Below are 14,837 nucleotides of genomic sequence, written 5' to 3'. Positions count from 1 at the left end.
CATGTAGCGTAGCCTATAGGTTAATCGCTTAATCCGTTTCATAATTTTGAATTATAAAATGTCCAAACTTTTCAGATAGATTTAACTTCATGTGCATGCTGTTTAAGCTATTTCAATGATAATCATTTTTACCAGCAGAGACTGTAAAGCAATAAAATATTGCTCGTTACACGTGAAGCATGGTTTTGTAGCTAGCTTGAAGTAGCTTAGCTTGAACACAAATAGGTAGCTTAGCTTGAACACAAGATTAAAAAAAGCGAATATTTATATGTCATTTTGTGACTTTCTCTCGTTTCGACATTTTTATAATTTCTGAATTCGTTGACTGATATAATTAATCATCTCTTGTTACAGATAGAATGGTAGGGCGTAGTTTTGATAGAAAAGTTATTTTGAAAAACTATAGCATCAGTCCAATAATAATTAATTGACAATAAATTAATGAGACTGAATCATGGGCTGTATCCAAGGGGGGGTGAAGGGGGTGATCACTCCCCCACTTATTGAAGTGGTTTGGAATGACTAAGACGATTTTAGCCCACTGTCTAAAAATCACCTCTCCCCCCGAATTCTAAAAGTGGATGGAGCCCCTGGACTGAATAGCCTACATGACGTAGGCCTACATGACGTAGGCCTACTACATAGAAGGCAAGACAACGCACAACATTACAACTGATGCAGTTGGTGATGTCATAGTACCATCGTCTTTAATTGAACGGGCATTGAGCGTAAATATTTATAACACTGAAATAGAAGCTGATTGATTAATTGATTGAATTTTTATCCTCGGACTGGGAAAGCTTCTTGCAGAGCTTAATCCTGGCAGTTTCGCATACTTGTAGAGGCTTTAAATCATTGACGCAGGCCCGGTCACCGAGATTGACAGAGTGAAGTTTCCGATTGTTGAAGCCTTGTTGCCGGGGAACTATTCCATCCATTAGATGCCGCTGAATGGAGAGCAGTCCTTAAAGGCATACTAAATGAAAATTTGAAACCGGAATTAAGCATTAAAATGAGTAAACTGAACATTCAAGAATACATTTCAAAAACAATTAGCCTACCCAAAAAAAATTGTTTTCAATGGCGCTGGCAAGGCCCAAAGTCCAGTGTTTCATTTATTTTCATTTTTTTCAAAATGACCAAAACGTGCAAACACTGCTCGAGAATACGTAATAAAAGACAGCAATAACAAAAGCCACGTTACCACATCTGATGTTTTGATCAAACTGTCTGCTGTTTTGATGTTGAAATGCGCTGTTTTGATGTACATACATAGCCTACAGTCAAATCGCCCGCAGTAACAATTATTGCGTGATCGGTTGATTGCTAGTCTTTTGTTACGTAGATTGTACAGTCGCACGCTTCGTTGCTCAGGCCCAATCTCATTTTGAAAGCTCTGACAAAAGCACGCGCACAATGGTGGTCAGACTGCTATGGGGCAAAATTTTATTGAAAATCGTTTTATGGTAGCATGTTAAACATAAAGAAAGTGGAAAATACCCAAGTCAGGTTTTTCCTTTAGTACCCCTTTAACGTGCGTTGCTCAAGCGCACACCCCGAGAGTCGAACCAGCGCCGCTTGACCTTGAAGCTTCTTCGTTCCAGAAGTGACGCGCTAACCAATTGAGCTATCGGGGCGTGTTATCATGTTAGCTTTAAAAGATTAATACGGTACCGTATATTGTTCGATCGCCCACTGAAAGTTGAAATTAACCCCCAAGTAGACTACTCGTTTTGTTTACAATTTATCTATTTTTTAATCTCGTATCAAGCGAGCCCAACACAAACTTGTAAGAGGAAAAATGCAGTTGAAAGGAATTCAATTAACGCATGATACAAATTGGTTGCTTTTATATTCACATGAAGTGGAAATAAAGCCAAAATAAGAAGCACTGCATTCTAGTTCACAACTACATTTCGGTTGTTATGGATTACCGTAATCTACTCCTCGGCTTTGTCAGTCTGAGGATAGAGAGTCAAAACCAACAACTGTTGGTCCCACGCAAAAATTTTCCGAATCAGTCTACCATTAGAGTATTGACTGCTTCGAGACTTTTTTGACTTGACAACGGCGTTGCTAATGCAGCTTTTAACTGATTCTATTCTGCCACAAGTCGGTATCTGTGCTACCTACAAGTGGCGAGCCAAGTAGAATTTGGTTGTCAAAAGATATTGTTGCAATTAGTTTTAAGCATTTAGACATTTTTTGCTACCAATAAGTAGAATACGGTTTTGGAGTTTTATGCAGTTGTAATTTATTGGTCTACACTCTACACAGTAGGTGTGCCCAAACTTTTTTGCTTAAAAGATCGACTTTTGAAATACCTGTAGCCTAATTCCTGGGGTCTATTAGACCAGCATCAACATAGCAAATCCACTCACATAGTTTTAAATTAAAAAAATGTGAAGTATCTGCAGTTGAAATGAATAGCAACTTAACACTATTTGTAAAATCAATGCTGCAGTTAGCCTACTACATAACTACATGCAGTACGTAGCCTTCGGTATTCTGCTGCAGGACTTACAACAAAACATGATTTTTGTTACAAATCATATACCGTACTATAGGATGCATAGTGTGATAAATTATTTTTAAAAAAGTGGACAGGTATCACATTAAATCGGTAAATTCACTTTTATCTGTGCGAAAAAAAGAACTTTTATATGTAGGCTACATATATAAAAATGGAATTTTATAACTTCAGACAGGATGTCACTGTTTTGACCTTAAGCTCTCCTTAGTGCAGTAAATCGTGCACTAGACAGGAACGCCTTATTACTATATAAGTAATGCAGCGTGGTGATTTTTCAATTTGTGGTACGCAAGGAACCACATTGAGGTACTTTCACCCATCTTGCCAGAGTGCTCAAACTGCCAGAGCTGTGAGCTATGCACAATGCAACAGCAAGATGTCTGCTAGAAAAGTGCTCAATTGGCGAACCAAGAGCATTAAATAACTGCAGACAGGACGCCACTGTTTCGACCTTAAGCTCTCCTCAGTGCAGTAAATCGTGCACTAGACCGGAATGCCTTATTACTATATAAGTAATGCAGCGTGGTGATTTTTCCATTTGTGGTACGCAAGCAACCACATTTGAATACTTTTACCCATCTTGTCAGAAATTTTGTATATAGAACCAATTTAGTGTGATACCGTCTACTTTTTTTAATTAATAATGTTGCTGTTGTGAAATGGGTTCTTGTGCTTAGCAAGGACATGACTGACATGATAAAAAGCAATATTTTGGGGCTTTCTCTGGTTCTTGACTTGGTGAAGATTGCTTCCTGTTAAGAACTGATTAATTGTTGATTGAGGTTCCAATCTTTCTCCTCGAACTAAGAAAGCTTTCTTGAGAGCTTAATCCTGGCAGTTTCGCATACTTGTAGAGGCTTGAATCACTGACGCAGAACTCACTGTCACTGAGATTGACAGAGTGAAGTTTCTGTTTGTTGTTCAAGTGCTTTTGTTTATGACTTATTCCATCCACTTGGTTCCTGTTTTTGCCAAGAATTTTCTACTCCTGCTCCACTCCGACCGAAAACTGAGACTCTACCTTCTAAATACTCCAAAACTCTGGCTCCTGTACACCTCTGCTATATATAGTGTATATGTGGGTCTCGTATACAAACTTACGCCTGGTGATTGAAAATTTAGATCAAGTGGATGGGAAGGTAAGGAAGCCAATCTTTGTGTCCATCTTTAAGCATGTCTTTAAGTGTCCTGTCAAAGACACATCTGCTAGCTCTTGAGCTATGTCATTAGTGTCATATTGAGTGCCGCACCAGGGCTGTTACCACTTGGCTATGCAACAACTGTAATATATTTGTGGTAAAGTGCCATAGACTCTAGACCAGTGGTTCTCAACCTTTTTGTCTTGGTGGACCCTTTTTGGTGCCTTCGAAGCCATCGCGGACCCCTAAAAATTTCTATTTGAAATTTTGGTATATTGCGTCTCTATCTGGAATCATGTTACATAAGTTTCGAAGCAACACACTTAGACGAATTTGCTGAACTCACAACGCACTTATGACGATTGATGACATTGACGAAATTAAGTGATGAGCTATATGTTGACACACAGGATCAAACATCATTTATCAAAATTATTAGAAATTTTGCGACCGTTACAAAGGACTTCTCCCTTTTTAATTTGTAATTAATATTAATTCGTTATAATCGCAATCATTGCAAACCTGTGAGTGTTAATAGACTGCTGACGTTTGTATTTCCAAGTTAAGCAATGATCAACAATCTGCTGTCTCAAAAGAATTAAGTTGAACATAAGTCATTTTTATGATACCGTATTTTTCAAGCTTAGTTAAGAAACCAATTGCAATGTCCTTTGCACAAAAGGTGGGAACTGCGTTGCGACTTACAGTTTGAAAATCACTGTAGGTTAATAAACAAAGCACAAACAATTTTTAAATTTCATAATTTATCAATCATGCTGAAAACTCGGAAACTTTCACGGACCCCCTGAAATTGCTTCACAAACCCCCGGTTGAGAAGGACTGCTCTAGACAGTTGAAATTTTACAATCAAAACTGTTCTTCCTCGCTTTGTTTGGATGTTTTGTTGTTAAATTTCAGTTATGTGATGATCACGTGAGTAAGAACACGCTATTAACTAGATATTTAAAGCTCTATAAATGCCATGTAGGTTTTTTTCTCTTAACAACGCATCTTTACAGTGAATATTATTCTTATGTTTTGATTTGCAGTTTGTAATTAGTGACATAACTGAAGTGATTTTCAATTTTGTAGTTATGATGTATTAACATATACACATGAAATGGCATTAGATGACCCTCGATTGGAATGGATGAGAGAGAAAGTTTGTTTGGGTTTGGATATTAAAGACTATAATGTGAGATGTTGCTAATGTATTGATATTGAGTTTGCTTTTTTAAACTTTAGCTCCAGTTTCTTTTAGGTATTTCAATTAACAGTGCACTATAACTAAAGAGCAGTGTTTTTATTTGTTTGGAATCAACTGTAATTTATGTAAAAATTGCTGGCATATAACTTTAGCCTAAACAATAAATACTATTAATATTTCTGAAAGTGCTTAATTCCAAATAAAAAAGTCAATCAGAGAAAATTACATCAAATTCAGCTACATTTCTCAAAGCTCTACAGCCTGTTTCACCCTAAGAGGGAGATCATCGGAAAGTCCATATTCAAATAGAATAAAAGTCTCTTTGACTAAGGACCTTCTGATGATCCCCCTTTTAGGGTAAAACAGGCTGTAGAGGTTTTAGAGAGTAGTAACTGTATTTGATGTAACTTTTAGCCTACATAGTATTTAAGATGTATTGTTTTTTGTGTACCGGTACTGTAGATATTTGGAGATGTGCTTACTGGACATGATGGTGACAATGAATTGACCATCCTTCAATTTTTCAATGAAAGTTCCAATGAGGATGGAACTTCAGCTCTGTTGTTTTATTCAAAATTTATCGAGGAACAAGAAGAAGTTGAGGTGGAATGTGGTGAGTTTTCTTCATCGTCATCATCATCTGTTTGTTTCTTTTTATTAGATGAGACCTGGCGTTTGCCCCTACTCACAGGAGTCTGCCAATTTCTACAGCCTTTTTGCCATACTTTCCAATTGTTGGGGTTGATTCTATACAGATTCCTTACACTGATGTGTTATCTCACCAAATCTAGCCATCTCTTTTTTGCTCTCAGAAAAGACCATTTTAACCAATTAAAAATTGAACCAATTTTCTTATTGATTGAATTTTTAATTTTATCTCACTAAATAGCCTACATTATGCCTGTTGTAACACAAACATTGCAAAGAAGTTTCCATAAGCTTATTGTGTTAGTAAAATTGCTTTTCTTGCTGTTAAAAGCAGTTTGCAGCATGCACACTGTTAGAGAAAGAGCTTTTTAATGTAAATTTTAATTAGTAACATTAATGCAATGTTGTAAAATTGTTTGTTTGCAGGATTGATTGAAGTAACATCATTGTAACATATTTGTAACAAATTAAAAATGATGCGATGTTAGATCGAAGCGAAACAAAAAAAGTATGTTTACTTTTCAATTAGATAGCCTGACACGAATTATATGATGGGATGCATAAAGTTGCATCACTGCAGTAGATACAATTCACATGTGTAGAGGTGCGCTTTATAACCTGTTCAAGCGATTTACTTTAGTTTGTTATTCAAAGAGGTTATCGTAACATGGGGTAGCTTCATATTACTTAGCCTACTCTATGAAGTTTTACATATGATATAACTTACTGAGGTTTTTCTAATTCCAAGTTGATTATCATTTTGGTTGAGCTTTGACCGATTCTTGTTCTCCTCAGAACCCGACATTCCGGACATAGCGTCAGACGCTGGCTCCAATCAAAGTGAAAAACCTCCTGCTTCTGATGGAGAGCATGAAGTTGAAGAACCTTCTGCATCTCCCACTCCCGGTATGCACGACCATCACATAGTTTTGTTATATACATTGGCACTTCCAATCATGATTAGCCTTTCTCTTACGGAAATTGCCTTAAAATTACAGAAAAAGATAACTTCTATTCAAAAAATAAAGAGCCCAAAATGTAGGTTATGTTGAACATGAGTTCAGGTTTAGGATCTACATTTTGGGTTCTTTATTTTTTTATGAAATTAACCAAGCGTTCCAACCATTTTGCTTCTAAGATAATTTTTTAGGTAATGTTCACCTTTTTAGATATATCATTTTGACAGTTTACGGATACGTTTCCGAAAAGATGTTTATACCACCGCTTTCAATATTCTATGAAGGTTGTTAGCTTCATTTTTTTTTTCAAGTTCATGACCAATTTCAATGAATGGAACAAACATGGCTTCATGTATTTCAGTGGAAAGCATAGCGGTAGCTTAAAACTTGTGACTCAATCTCAATCACTTCACTTTTATTTAATTTAGCCAAATCCATTTTTGTGCACTTTCTACTTTGCACAGCATCAATTGTTGGCTTGATCTTTGCATCAGCAACGATTTACGTTGAATCTATTAAAAAAAAAGAGTTTTGATATGTGGAATAGATAGTGAAACCATGTGAAGCTGAGTTTAATGAAAACAATCTGGTTGATGTTTATAATTCGGTATTTAGCTGCAGAACCAGAAGCGCCCACCGACGTCCAACAGAGTACTGAGCTTGCAGAGGGAGCCACCAGTGATGGTGAGGTTCCTCAGAATCCACCAGAGATACACACGGTACGTTCTTCAGTTGTAGAAAACATTTTTTTTAATGTTTAGAGCAGGTAGAAAGACCGATCAGGGTGGCTTCGTCTAGTGCTACTACCTTGGTTTACCACGCATTTCGTTGTTTATTTTGTAGACTGCGCACTCGCCATGCGTTGTTTACAAAGCTTTGTTTGTTTTTCTTTCTTTGCCATACACGTAGAACCAGGAGCATATAATAGGCTGGTGAAGAGTTTGCTTCAACGCTTTAACTGAGTTTTTTTATTTATTTTTTTTATGATAAATTAAGTTTTGAATTTCTGGAAACTAGCAAAAAACATGTAGGCTATACTTTTAATTTTGTAAAATCGCATATTGAGGCTGGCGCTACATTAATAATTCCCTTCAACTCTACTAATCGCGGTAAGTTTGTAAAGATTTTCTAAGCGTTTCATCTGCACTGTTTCAACAATAACGATTAATTAGCAATCTTTTTGATCTGTGTTGTATATTTAGAATAAGAGTAAACAGAATAAATCTATTTGAATAAGTTCCTTCTGATGATCCTATTGGGGTGAAACAGCCTGTTAAGATTTTTAGTGAACTGGTAACTAATTTTGACATAATTCGCTCAGCTTGACTTTTCGCTTGGCATTGAGCTTTTTTTGTAGTATTAATAGCATTTATTGTTTATATATTTAGAATTATGTTTTCAAAACGTTGTATCACCGTTGACCATTTTGGTACAAGCATTTTACTTAAATTTTCTCTAAAAATTGATTTTCTTTTCAGAAAATCATTTTTCAAACCGTTATACGTCAAGTGATATATCTCTGCGAAGACCACTTACCGGAGGATCAGCTGGATCAGGTTTTCTGACATGTTATAGCTTTTCTAATCATGTAACGCAAAAACAGACATTTTCTGATTTTACGTTGCCAACATACAGCTGGTTGTTTCAAATTGTGATGAGAAGAATATAGACGAGACGAGCACAGATAATTTTATTGAAGAATTGTAACTATAAAATAAATTTTAAGTAACATTTTAAACCCACATGTGTTTATTTTGACCAATATTTATTGAATAAAAACAATAAACAAACTTTTTATCTAATTGTTTTACATTAAGTAAAATAGTAATGACCAGAATAATATTTACAAAATACTGTTTCACATTTCACTCAACCAAACATTTTTTATTTTTTATATTTTTTGTATTTTGTTAGCATTTGTATAATAAGATAACGGTTGGCTTTATTGCTTTCCGAACAAAGAAAATTTACTTCCTTGAATGAACTTATGTCGTAACGCTCATCAATTTGAAAATATAAAGTGAATAATTTTATCATTTGTCCTTTACCCATAGCTCCCTTTTTCTTGCTTACAAAGGATCTGCATATTGTTATTTGCTGAAACATTTTTTCAACTTGTAGGACAAGTACTGGAGTTAACCATGTCCTAGGCTTTAAACCCATCCACTGTTGTCATAGAATTGCGTCTATTTCTTGCGCTCTGTGAATGGGGTCATCCCTGTGCCCAATGATATCGACGAGGCGAATGCCACTCTATCCCTCCATGTCGAATGTGGAGTTTTAAACAACAATTCCTTGATCATGCTTGAGCAAATGATCGCCCAGGTATGTATAGTGTCCGTATTCAAACTTATGCTCAGTGGTAAGTTTTTTTTTAAGGTTAAAGCCAACGAAACCAATCTGTGTCCTCACCTTGTAGTGTGCTGCAACTTGTAAAAATTTGTCTCCTCCCCTATTTCTTGATTCTTTTGTTCAGTTAATGTTTTTTACTCATGTCAAGTAACTTTTATGTAATTTAACAGTAAACTTCCTGATTTGTTAGGTTTTTATGCCTCTTCTGTCCTTCGGGCAACACAAATCTGGAGAAATCCCGACCTCTGCATCAGCGACTCCGCTAATAGATGAAGCTCCCACGCCGACCCCGGACACACCTCGGTCAGTGGGTGCATGGTGGATAGCGTCAATTTATTGTTTGTCGTTTGAACTTCTGGGGCCGTAAATCTATTTTTAGCACCAGTCATGCAGTGTCATTGCATCACCGAGACACCAACAAGTTTCTTTTTAATTTTCTATATTAATAACCATGCTGAAGAAGCCACCATAACGGTGGCAAAAAGCTTTATCAGCACGTTAAATAAATTATTATTGAACCGAACTCAAACAAGTTTTTATCATCAAAAATGTTTTGTCAACATTAAGCACCGAATTTTTTACCTGTGTTCGTGGAATTAGGTGCTTTAGTATTAAATGTTTGTCATCTGATTAACATTGCTGTGTTTGCATCAGAGAGGGGCAGCATCCCGAGCAACACAGCAAGGTTCTTATGAGAGACGAGTTTCTTATGAACCTTTTGAAGTTCGACAAACACATCCAAAGGACCATGCAGCAACTTGAAGGTGCATGTCTTCATTTGTAATTCTAATTTTTTGTAATTTAAGCGAATGCTGAATCAACTCCCCTACAATGAAAAATAGCAGCATTTCTTTAAAGCTTTTTGTTTGACATTGGCCAGTTTTTGCCTGGACAGGCTGGTTGTCCTTATGTATTTGTCCAACCAACACTCACTGCGCTATGACAATACAACGAATTAATACATATTATCCAAACAGATTCATCATTAGTTTTTATAAAAGCTAATATTAGAAATTTGCTTTCAATTTTCAACCTTTTCCATAAACACTAAACAGTAAAGACAATCTTTGGCGTCAATCTTTCTCTTGTTTTTTTTTTGGTTATTTATTTATTTGTGTTGATTTTTTACTTCAGGAGAGATCAGGCTTGACATCCCAGATCTGTGTCTTGATGGAGATATTATTGAGCTTTCAAGGAAACCTGGGATGTTGGATGAAATAGAGACAGCTTGTGGAAACTGGCAGCAACAGATTTCAACTGCTATTGAGCAACAGATCAAGAAAAAACCTCATGTGAGATTTCTTCATATTTATAATCATGTTGTTAACAGTGCGCTGGTTTTAGTTGGGCATTTGCATTTGAAATTGGTTTGCAGCAAATTGTCTTTCTTGTTTTGTGCATTTGTTTACTTACTTCTCTTATCAAACGTCCATCATCTCAATGTATTTTATTTTTGAATTCACGTTATATTTTACGAAGATTTTTCACACTTTATCTTTCGCTGATCACCTGCACAAGGACAAAGGAGTGTGTAGCACATGTGGAGGTCATCTGCTAGTAATAGCATGACCTGTTGATGATGATTTTCCAATAATTTGTTGTAAAATAATTCACGTTCTCAAGTTTTGAACAACGTTTAGTCAGGTATTGTCTATATAGGGTAATGGTCCGTTGGCTGAAATCGATTTCTGGCGGGAGCGCAATGCTGCTCTTAGTGCCCTGAGTGAGCAATTGAAGCTACCCACCGTCACCAAGATGCTAGAGATCCTGGTACAGAAGCCAGACACAGCCGCGCTGGCTAACTTCAAAATGAGTCGGGACGAGTTAGCAAAATACTACACAGAAGCCAAGGATAACGTCAGGTTCTTAACGACCTTGGAAAGACATTTTAAGGTTAGTAATGACTATTTTAAAGTTGCGTTGTTTAAACGAAAAATGTTATGAAATAGATCAAACGTGTTGCCTTTCACAGACCCTGTCCTCTTCTATAAAAGTGATTAAAGCTTGACTTACACACACAAGCACTTTAAAATAATATTACTGTACAGTAAAATAAAGGAATTTTAGAATAAGTAATGTTTGAATAAAGAGTATTTGGGTAGCTGCTCACTCTTAGTGGCCAAAACTATTTTTATTGTTGTACTTGCAAAGAAATATTACTTTGGGTTGTTGCTTTGGGTTGTTGCTGTTACACTAGGAAATCACTGCATACAAGTTGAAAACTACATGAAAATTATGTTGTTTATATGTCCATGAACTTGCTACTTTTTACTTCTTATTTTACAGCTATATGGTAGAGTGAAAATTTTGTTTTGATGTATGCGTAAAAAGTGTATGCTGTTGTTTGTAACATCACTGTTTAACATTGGCGTTATTCAATTGACGCAATGCTATTATTAATGATGTAATAATGATACTATTAATATTACTATCAACGTTCCTCAAAATCAATTGGAAACAACCGTCTGTATTTCTGATCAGAGCTGAGCATAATCTTTCATCACTAATTCAACTGATGCCCAACAGTTTTGTAACTTAACACGGTCGGATATTGTTCTAATCTTGCATGGCCTTTGTTCTCTAGAACTTAACCCATGGATCAGGTTTCAATATTGTAGTGGAGACAATACCGTCCATGATGAACGCTCTAAGGATGGTCTGGATTATATCGAGGTTGGTTGGATTACTTGTCTTGGTTCTATTGTGTTTGAGCCATTCAGTTTGTTTGAGTTTTTTACAGTAGAACTATACTGTACTGTACAACTAGTACTGTACAGTAGAACTATACTGTAGTTTAAAACATTAAAGCAAATGTAGTTGCTACTCTCCCGATAACCTTAAAAGCATGTTTTACGTTGGTGGGATTCTCAGAAGGTTCATATTCAAATGAAAACAAAAAAATGTTTAACGGTAAAAATAAAAGTTTTGAAAAAAGTTTATGATATTGCAAAAATAGCGATTTTGGGCCTTGAAACAGCTCTATATGAAAATACGTATTTTTCAGCCTGCCCTGAATCCTTTTAATTGTGGTTCACAGTATTTGTTATAGATACTTTTTTAACAATAGTATAAAAAAGAAAATAATCTTGATGAACATCCAAAATTTTCATTATGATTGTTAATGTTTTATTTGTAATTTTTGATACAGGAGCTGAAAATTCATTTGTAACATTTTCTAATCAAGCCAAAACTACGATATACAGTGTAACAATAGTCTTGCCAGAAGAAACCACAAAATTCTTTGAACCACAACTAAAAAATTATTGAGATTTTAAAACGATGTTTTTGTTTATGACATATGAAACAGAATAAATGCAAAAATGTAGAGTAATTTCATAGCTGAAAAGCCGCTGTAAACGTTAAAATAGTTTCGTCTTTAGATTTAAACAATCATTTCATATCTTTCCACTAAAAACGAGAACAGTTTGGCTTGTAAACGTGCTAAAAACCGTGAGCTTTATTTTGTTCTTTTGATATAACTACCCTGCTACATATGCTCTTGAGTCGTTTAATTGTAGTAACCTTGGCTAAGATTTTGTTACTTTTAGGCATTACAACAAAGATGAGAGGATGGTTCCTCTCATGGAGCGGATTGCTTGGGAGCTTGCTGAAAGAGTAACACGCGTCATCAACATCCGGACTATTTATAAAGAAACTCCTGAACAGGTGCGAAGACATAGAATTGTAAATTTTGGAAAGATGGTAAAAATGAAAAATTAATTCCCTATTATGACCACGAAATCAAGTGTACTTGTAAAAACACCAACGGCAGTACAGTGTACCCTTATTTATACTTTGTGGTGTAATCTTACCTCTCATTACCAGTGTTTGTTTTCACTCTGCTTCTTATTTTTCCTATTTATCAACTTAATTTCTTACGTAATCGCGACATTCTTCAGAAACTTTTTTTCTTTTAAATCAGAGCGTTTTGATGTCAGTGATTTATTTCTAAAGTCCGTCCAATCCAAAAAAGCGAAAACAATGAGACAATTTTTTTGATTTCCACTTCTAGGTTAAACGGAAAACCTCTGAAGCTCAACAAATGCTTGAATTGTGGAAAGAAACATATTTTGACGTCAGAGCTAAAATCGAGGCTTCAGGGCGCGATGCAAGATGGGAGTTTGATAGAAAGAGATTATTTGAACGAACGGACTACATGGCTGGCATATGCAATGACTTGTACAAAGTCGCCCAGGTACACCACTTTCCGAGCAGATGTTGTGTGATGCTATTACTTGTTTAAATTGTAAAACACTAAGTTGCTGTTGCAAAGTTACCGGAAAAATATGCCTTTTAAAATAGCAACATATCGTATCAAGTAACATTACCAAATTCAGCCCCTTAAATTCCTATATAAATATACCATGTCAAGGCCGTGTTTCAAACTTCAGCATCATGCATTATGTATCAAGGGCATAAATACAAACAAAAACAGTCTAGTTTTGAAAATAGCGAGTAGAAGGTTGCTCATAGCTCATTGTGGTATCAGCAACCTTTGCTATTTTCAAGCTTTGTAACACCCATCAACTCTTCAAGTCTTAAGTTTTCCATAAAACAAATATTGTAAAATAATTACCAGGTTCTTGAAGAGTTTTACAACATCTTCGGTCCTGAGTTGAAAGCGGTGACTGGTGATCCAAAGCGGATTGAGGACGTTCTCAAGCGTGTGGATGGCCTAGTGGTTCCTATCGAGAATGTTAAAGTGGAACCGTTCGACTTGCGTTCTTCTGGCATCTGGCGCACTGTCATGAATTGGTTCGACAGGGAGGTCCAGGCTATAGAAGGTATCGCAATCACTGTACGGAAATCCAAACTGTACGGCAGCATTTACATTACCATTACTGCGTTGGTTGGTTGGTTTTGAATCTTTATCCTCGGACTGACGAAGCTTTGATAGGTTATTCCTGGTAGTTTTGCATACTTGCAGAGGCTTTTGACGCAGGGCCAGGTACCGAGATTGACAGAGTGAAGTTTTCCGATTGTTGAAGTGTTGTTGCCGGGGAATTATTCCATTCACTAGGTGCCGCTGATTGGAGAGCAGTCCTGAAATGCGCTGCTCAAGCGCACACCCCGAGAGTCAAACCAGCGCCGCGTGATCTTGAGCCGGGCGCGTAACCATTGAGCTAACGGGGCGGACTGCGTTCCAACTAAGTTCGTGCGAACATTTTGTGCACATCTTTTCACTAACACATACTGTTTTTTAGACGAAATGCGAGGTTGTGTTTAATTGAAAGACAAAAATTTCGAAACTCATAGCTGTAAAGTAGAACGATGCCACGCGTATGATGTTTTTCGCTTGTATTCATCCGCTGCTCTTTCATACCAAGTTGACTTCGCGCTTGTTGCAGTGGAAGCAAAACGGTTCATTGACGAATCCTTCAAAACCCTCCGCTCAGCCGAAGGTGCCTTCGACATGCTGCTAAAGTTTAAACACATCCGCTCCAGAGAGGCTATCAATAACCAAATGATGCGGAAATTCAACGATATCCTTGCCCAGTATATGAAAGAGGTTGAAAATGAGATATAATAATTGACATTTTGAATTTTGTACTTGATCAGTTCTATTTGAATAAGATAAAGTAATGAAGTCAACTTTAAAATATGGTGAGAATTTTGTTTTATTCTGCATCACTAATGTACCAGTTTGCTTTTATCCATTAGTTACTGTGCATTCTTGTAGCAATTCTCATACTCCAAATTGTCTCTTTTGGCTCCACGCATGTAACTTCTTAAGCTTGGAGGAAGAAACATGGTGATGATAATAATAGATTGTTTCTTAAGTTTAAGTAAATTTTCTTCTTTTTCTAGGTTGATATTATTCATCAGCTCTTTAAGCAATCCATGACAGATCCTCCTCTCACTAAGAATCAACCTCCAGTCGCTGGAGCGATCACGTGGGAGCGATCTCTCTTCAACAGGATGAAACACACCATCATCCGCTTCCAATCCGTGGAGGAGATGCTTGCTTCGGATCAAGGAAAAAACGTAAGAAGAATAAG

At 36.3% G+C, this 14,837-nt stretch overlaps 1 protein-coding gene across 1 annotated transcript in view; it reads left to right on the top strand.

The window, feature by feature from the left end:
- Positions 1-4,735: 4,735 nt before the first annotated feature.
- Positions 4,736-14,837, top strand: part of LOC145785113 (dynein axonemal heavy chain 10-like) — a 68,188-nt gene continuing 58,086 nt past the window's right edge. The window contains exons 1-16 of the mRNA XM_082596815.1: positions 4,736-4,867; positions 5,342-5,492; positions 6,323-6,433; positions 7,102-7,205; positions 7,965-8,042; positions 8,665-8,811; positions 9,029-9,141; positions 9,493-9,602; positions 9,973-10,130; positions 10,498-10,731; positions 11,423-11,511; positions 12,387-12,504; positions 12,851-13,033; positions 13,418-13,622; positions 14,187-14,347; positions 14,647-14,823. Of these exons, the coding sequence (XP_082452941.1) occupies positions 4,793-4,867; positions 5,342-5,492; positions 6,323-6,433; positions 7,102-7,205; positions 7,965-8,042; positions 8,665-8,811; positions 9,029-9,141; positions 9,493-9,602; positions 9,973-10,130; positions 10,498-10,731; positions 11,423-11,511; positions 12,387-12,504; positions 12,851-13,033; positions 13,418-13,622; positions 14,187-14,347; positions 14,647-14,823 (2,214 nt within the window). The 5' untranslated portion in view covers positions 4,736-4,792. The remainder of the gene's footprint in view (positions 4,868-5,341; positions 5,493-6,322; positions 6,434-7,101; positions 7,206-7,964; positions 8,043-8,664; positions 8,812-9,028; positions 9,142-9,492; positions 9,603-9,972; positions 10,131-10,497; positions 10,732-11,422; positions 11,512-12,386; positions 12,505-12,850; positions 13,034-13,417; positions 13,623-14,186; positions 14,348-14,646; positions 14,824-14,837) is intronic.

The sequence above is a fragment of the Aplidium turbinatum genome, chromosome 16, assembly GCF_918807975.1.
Source record: "Aplidium turbinatum chromosome 16, kaAplTurb1.1, whole genome shotgun sequence".
In the NCBI taxonomy this organism is placed as follows: Eukaryota; Metazoa; Chordata; class Ascidiacea; order Aplousobranchia; family Polyclinidae; genus Aplidium; species Aplidium turbinatum.
Note: the sequence above shows the minus strand (reverse complement) of the source record. Positions and strands in the feature narration are given on the sequence as shown.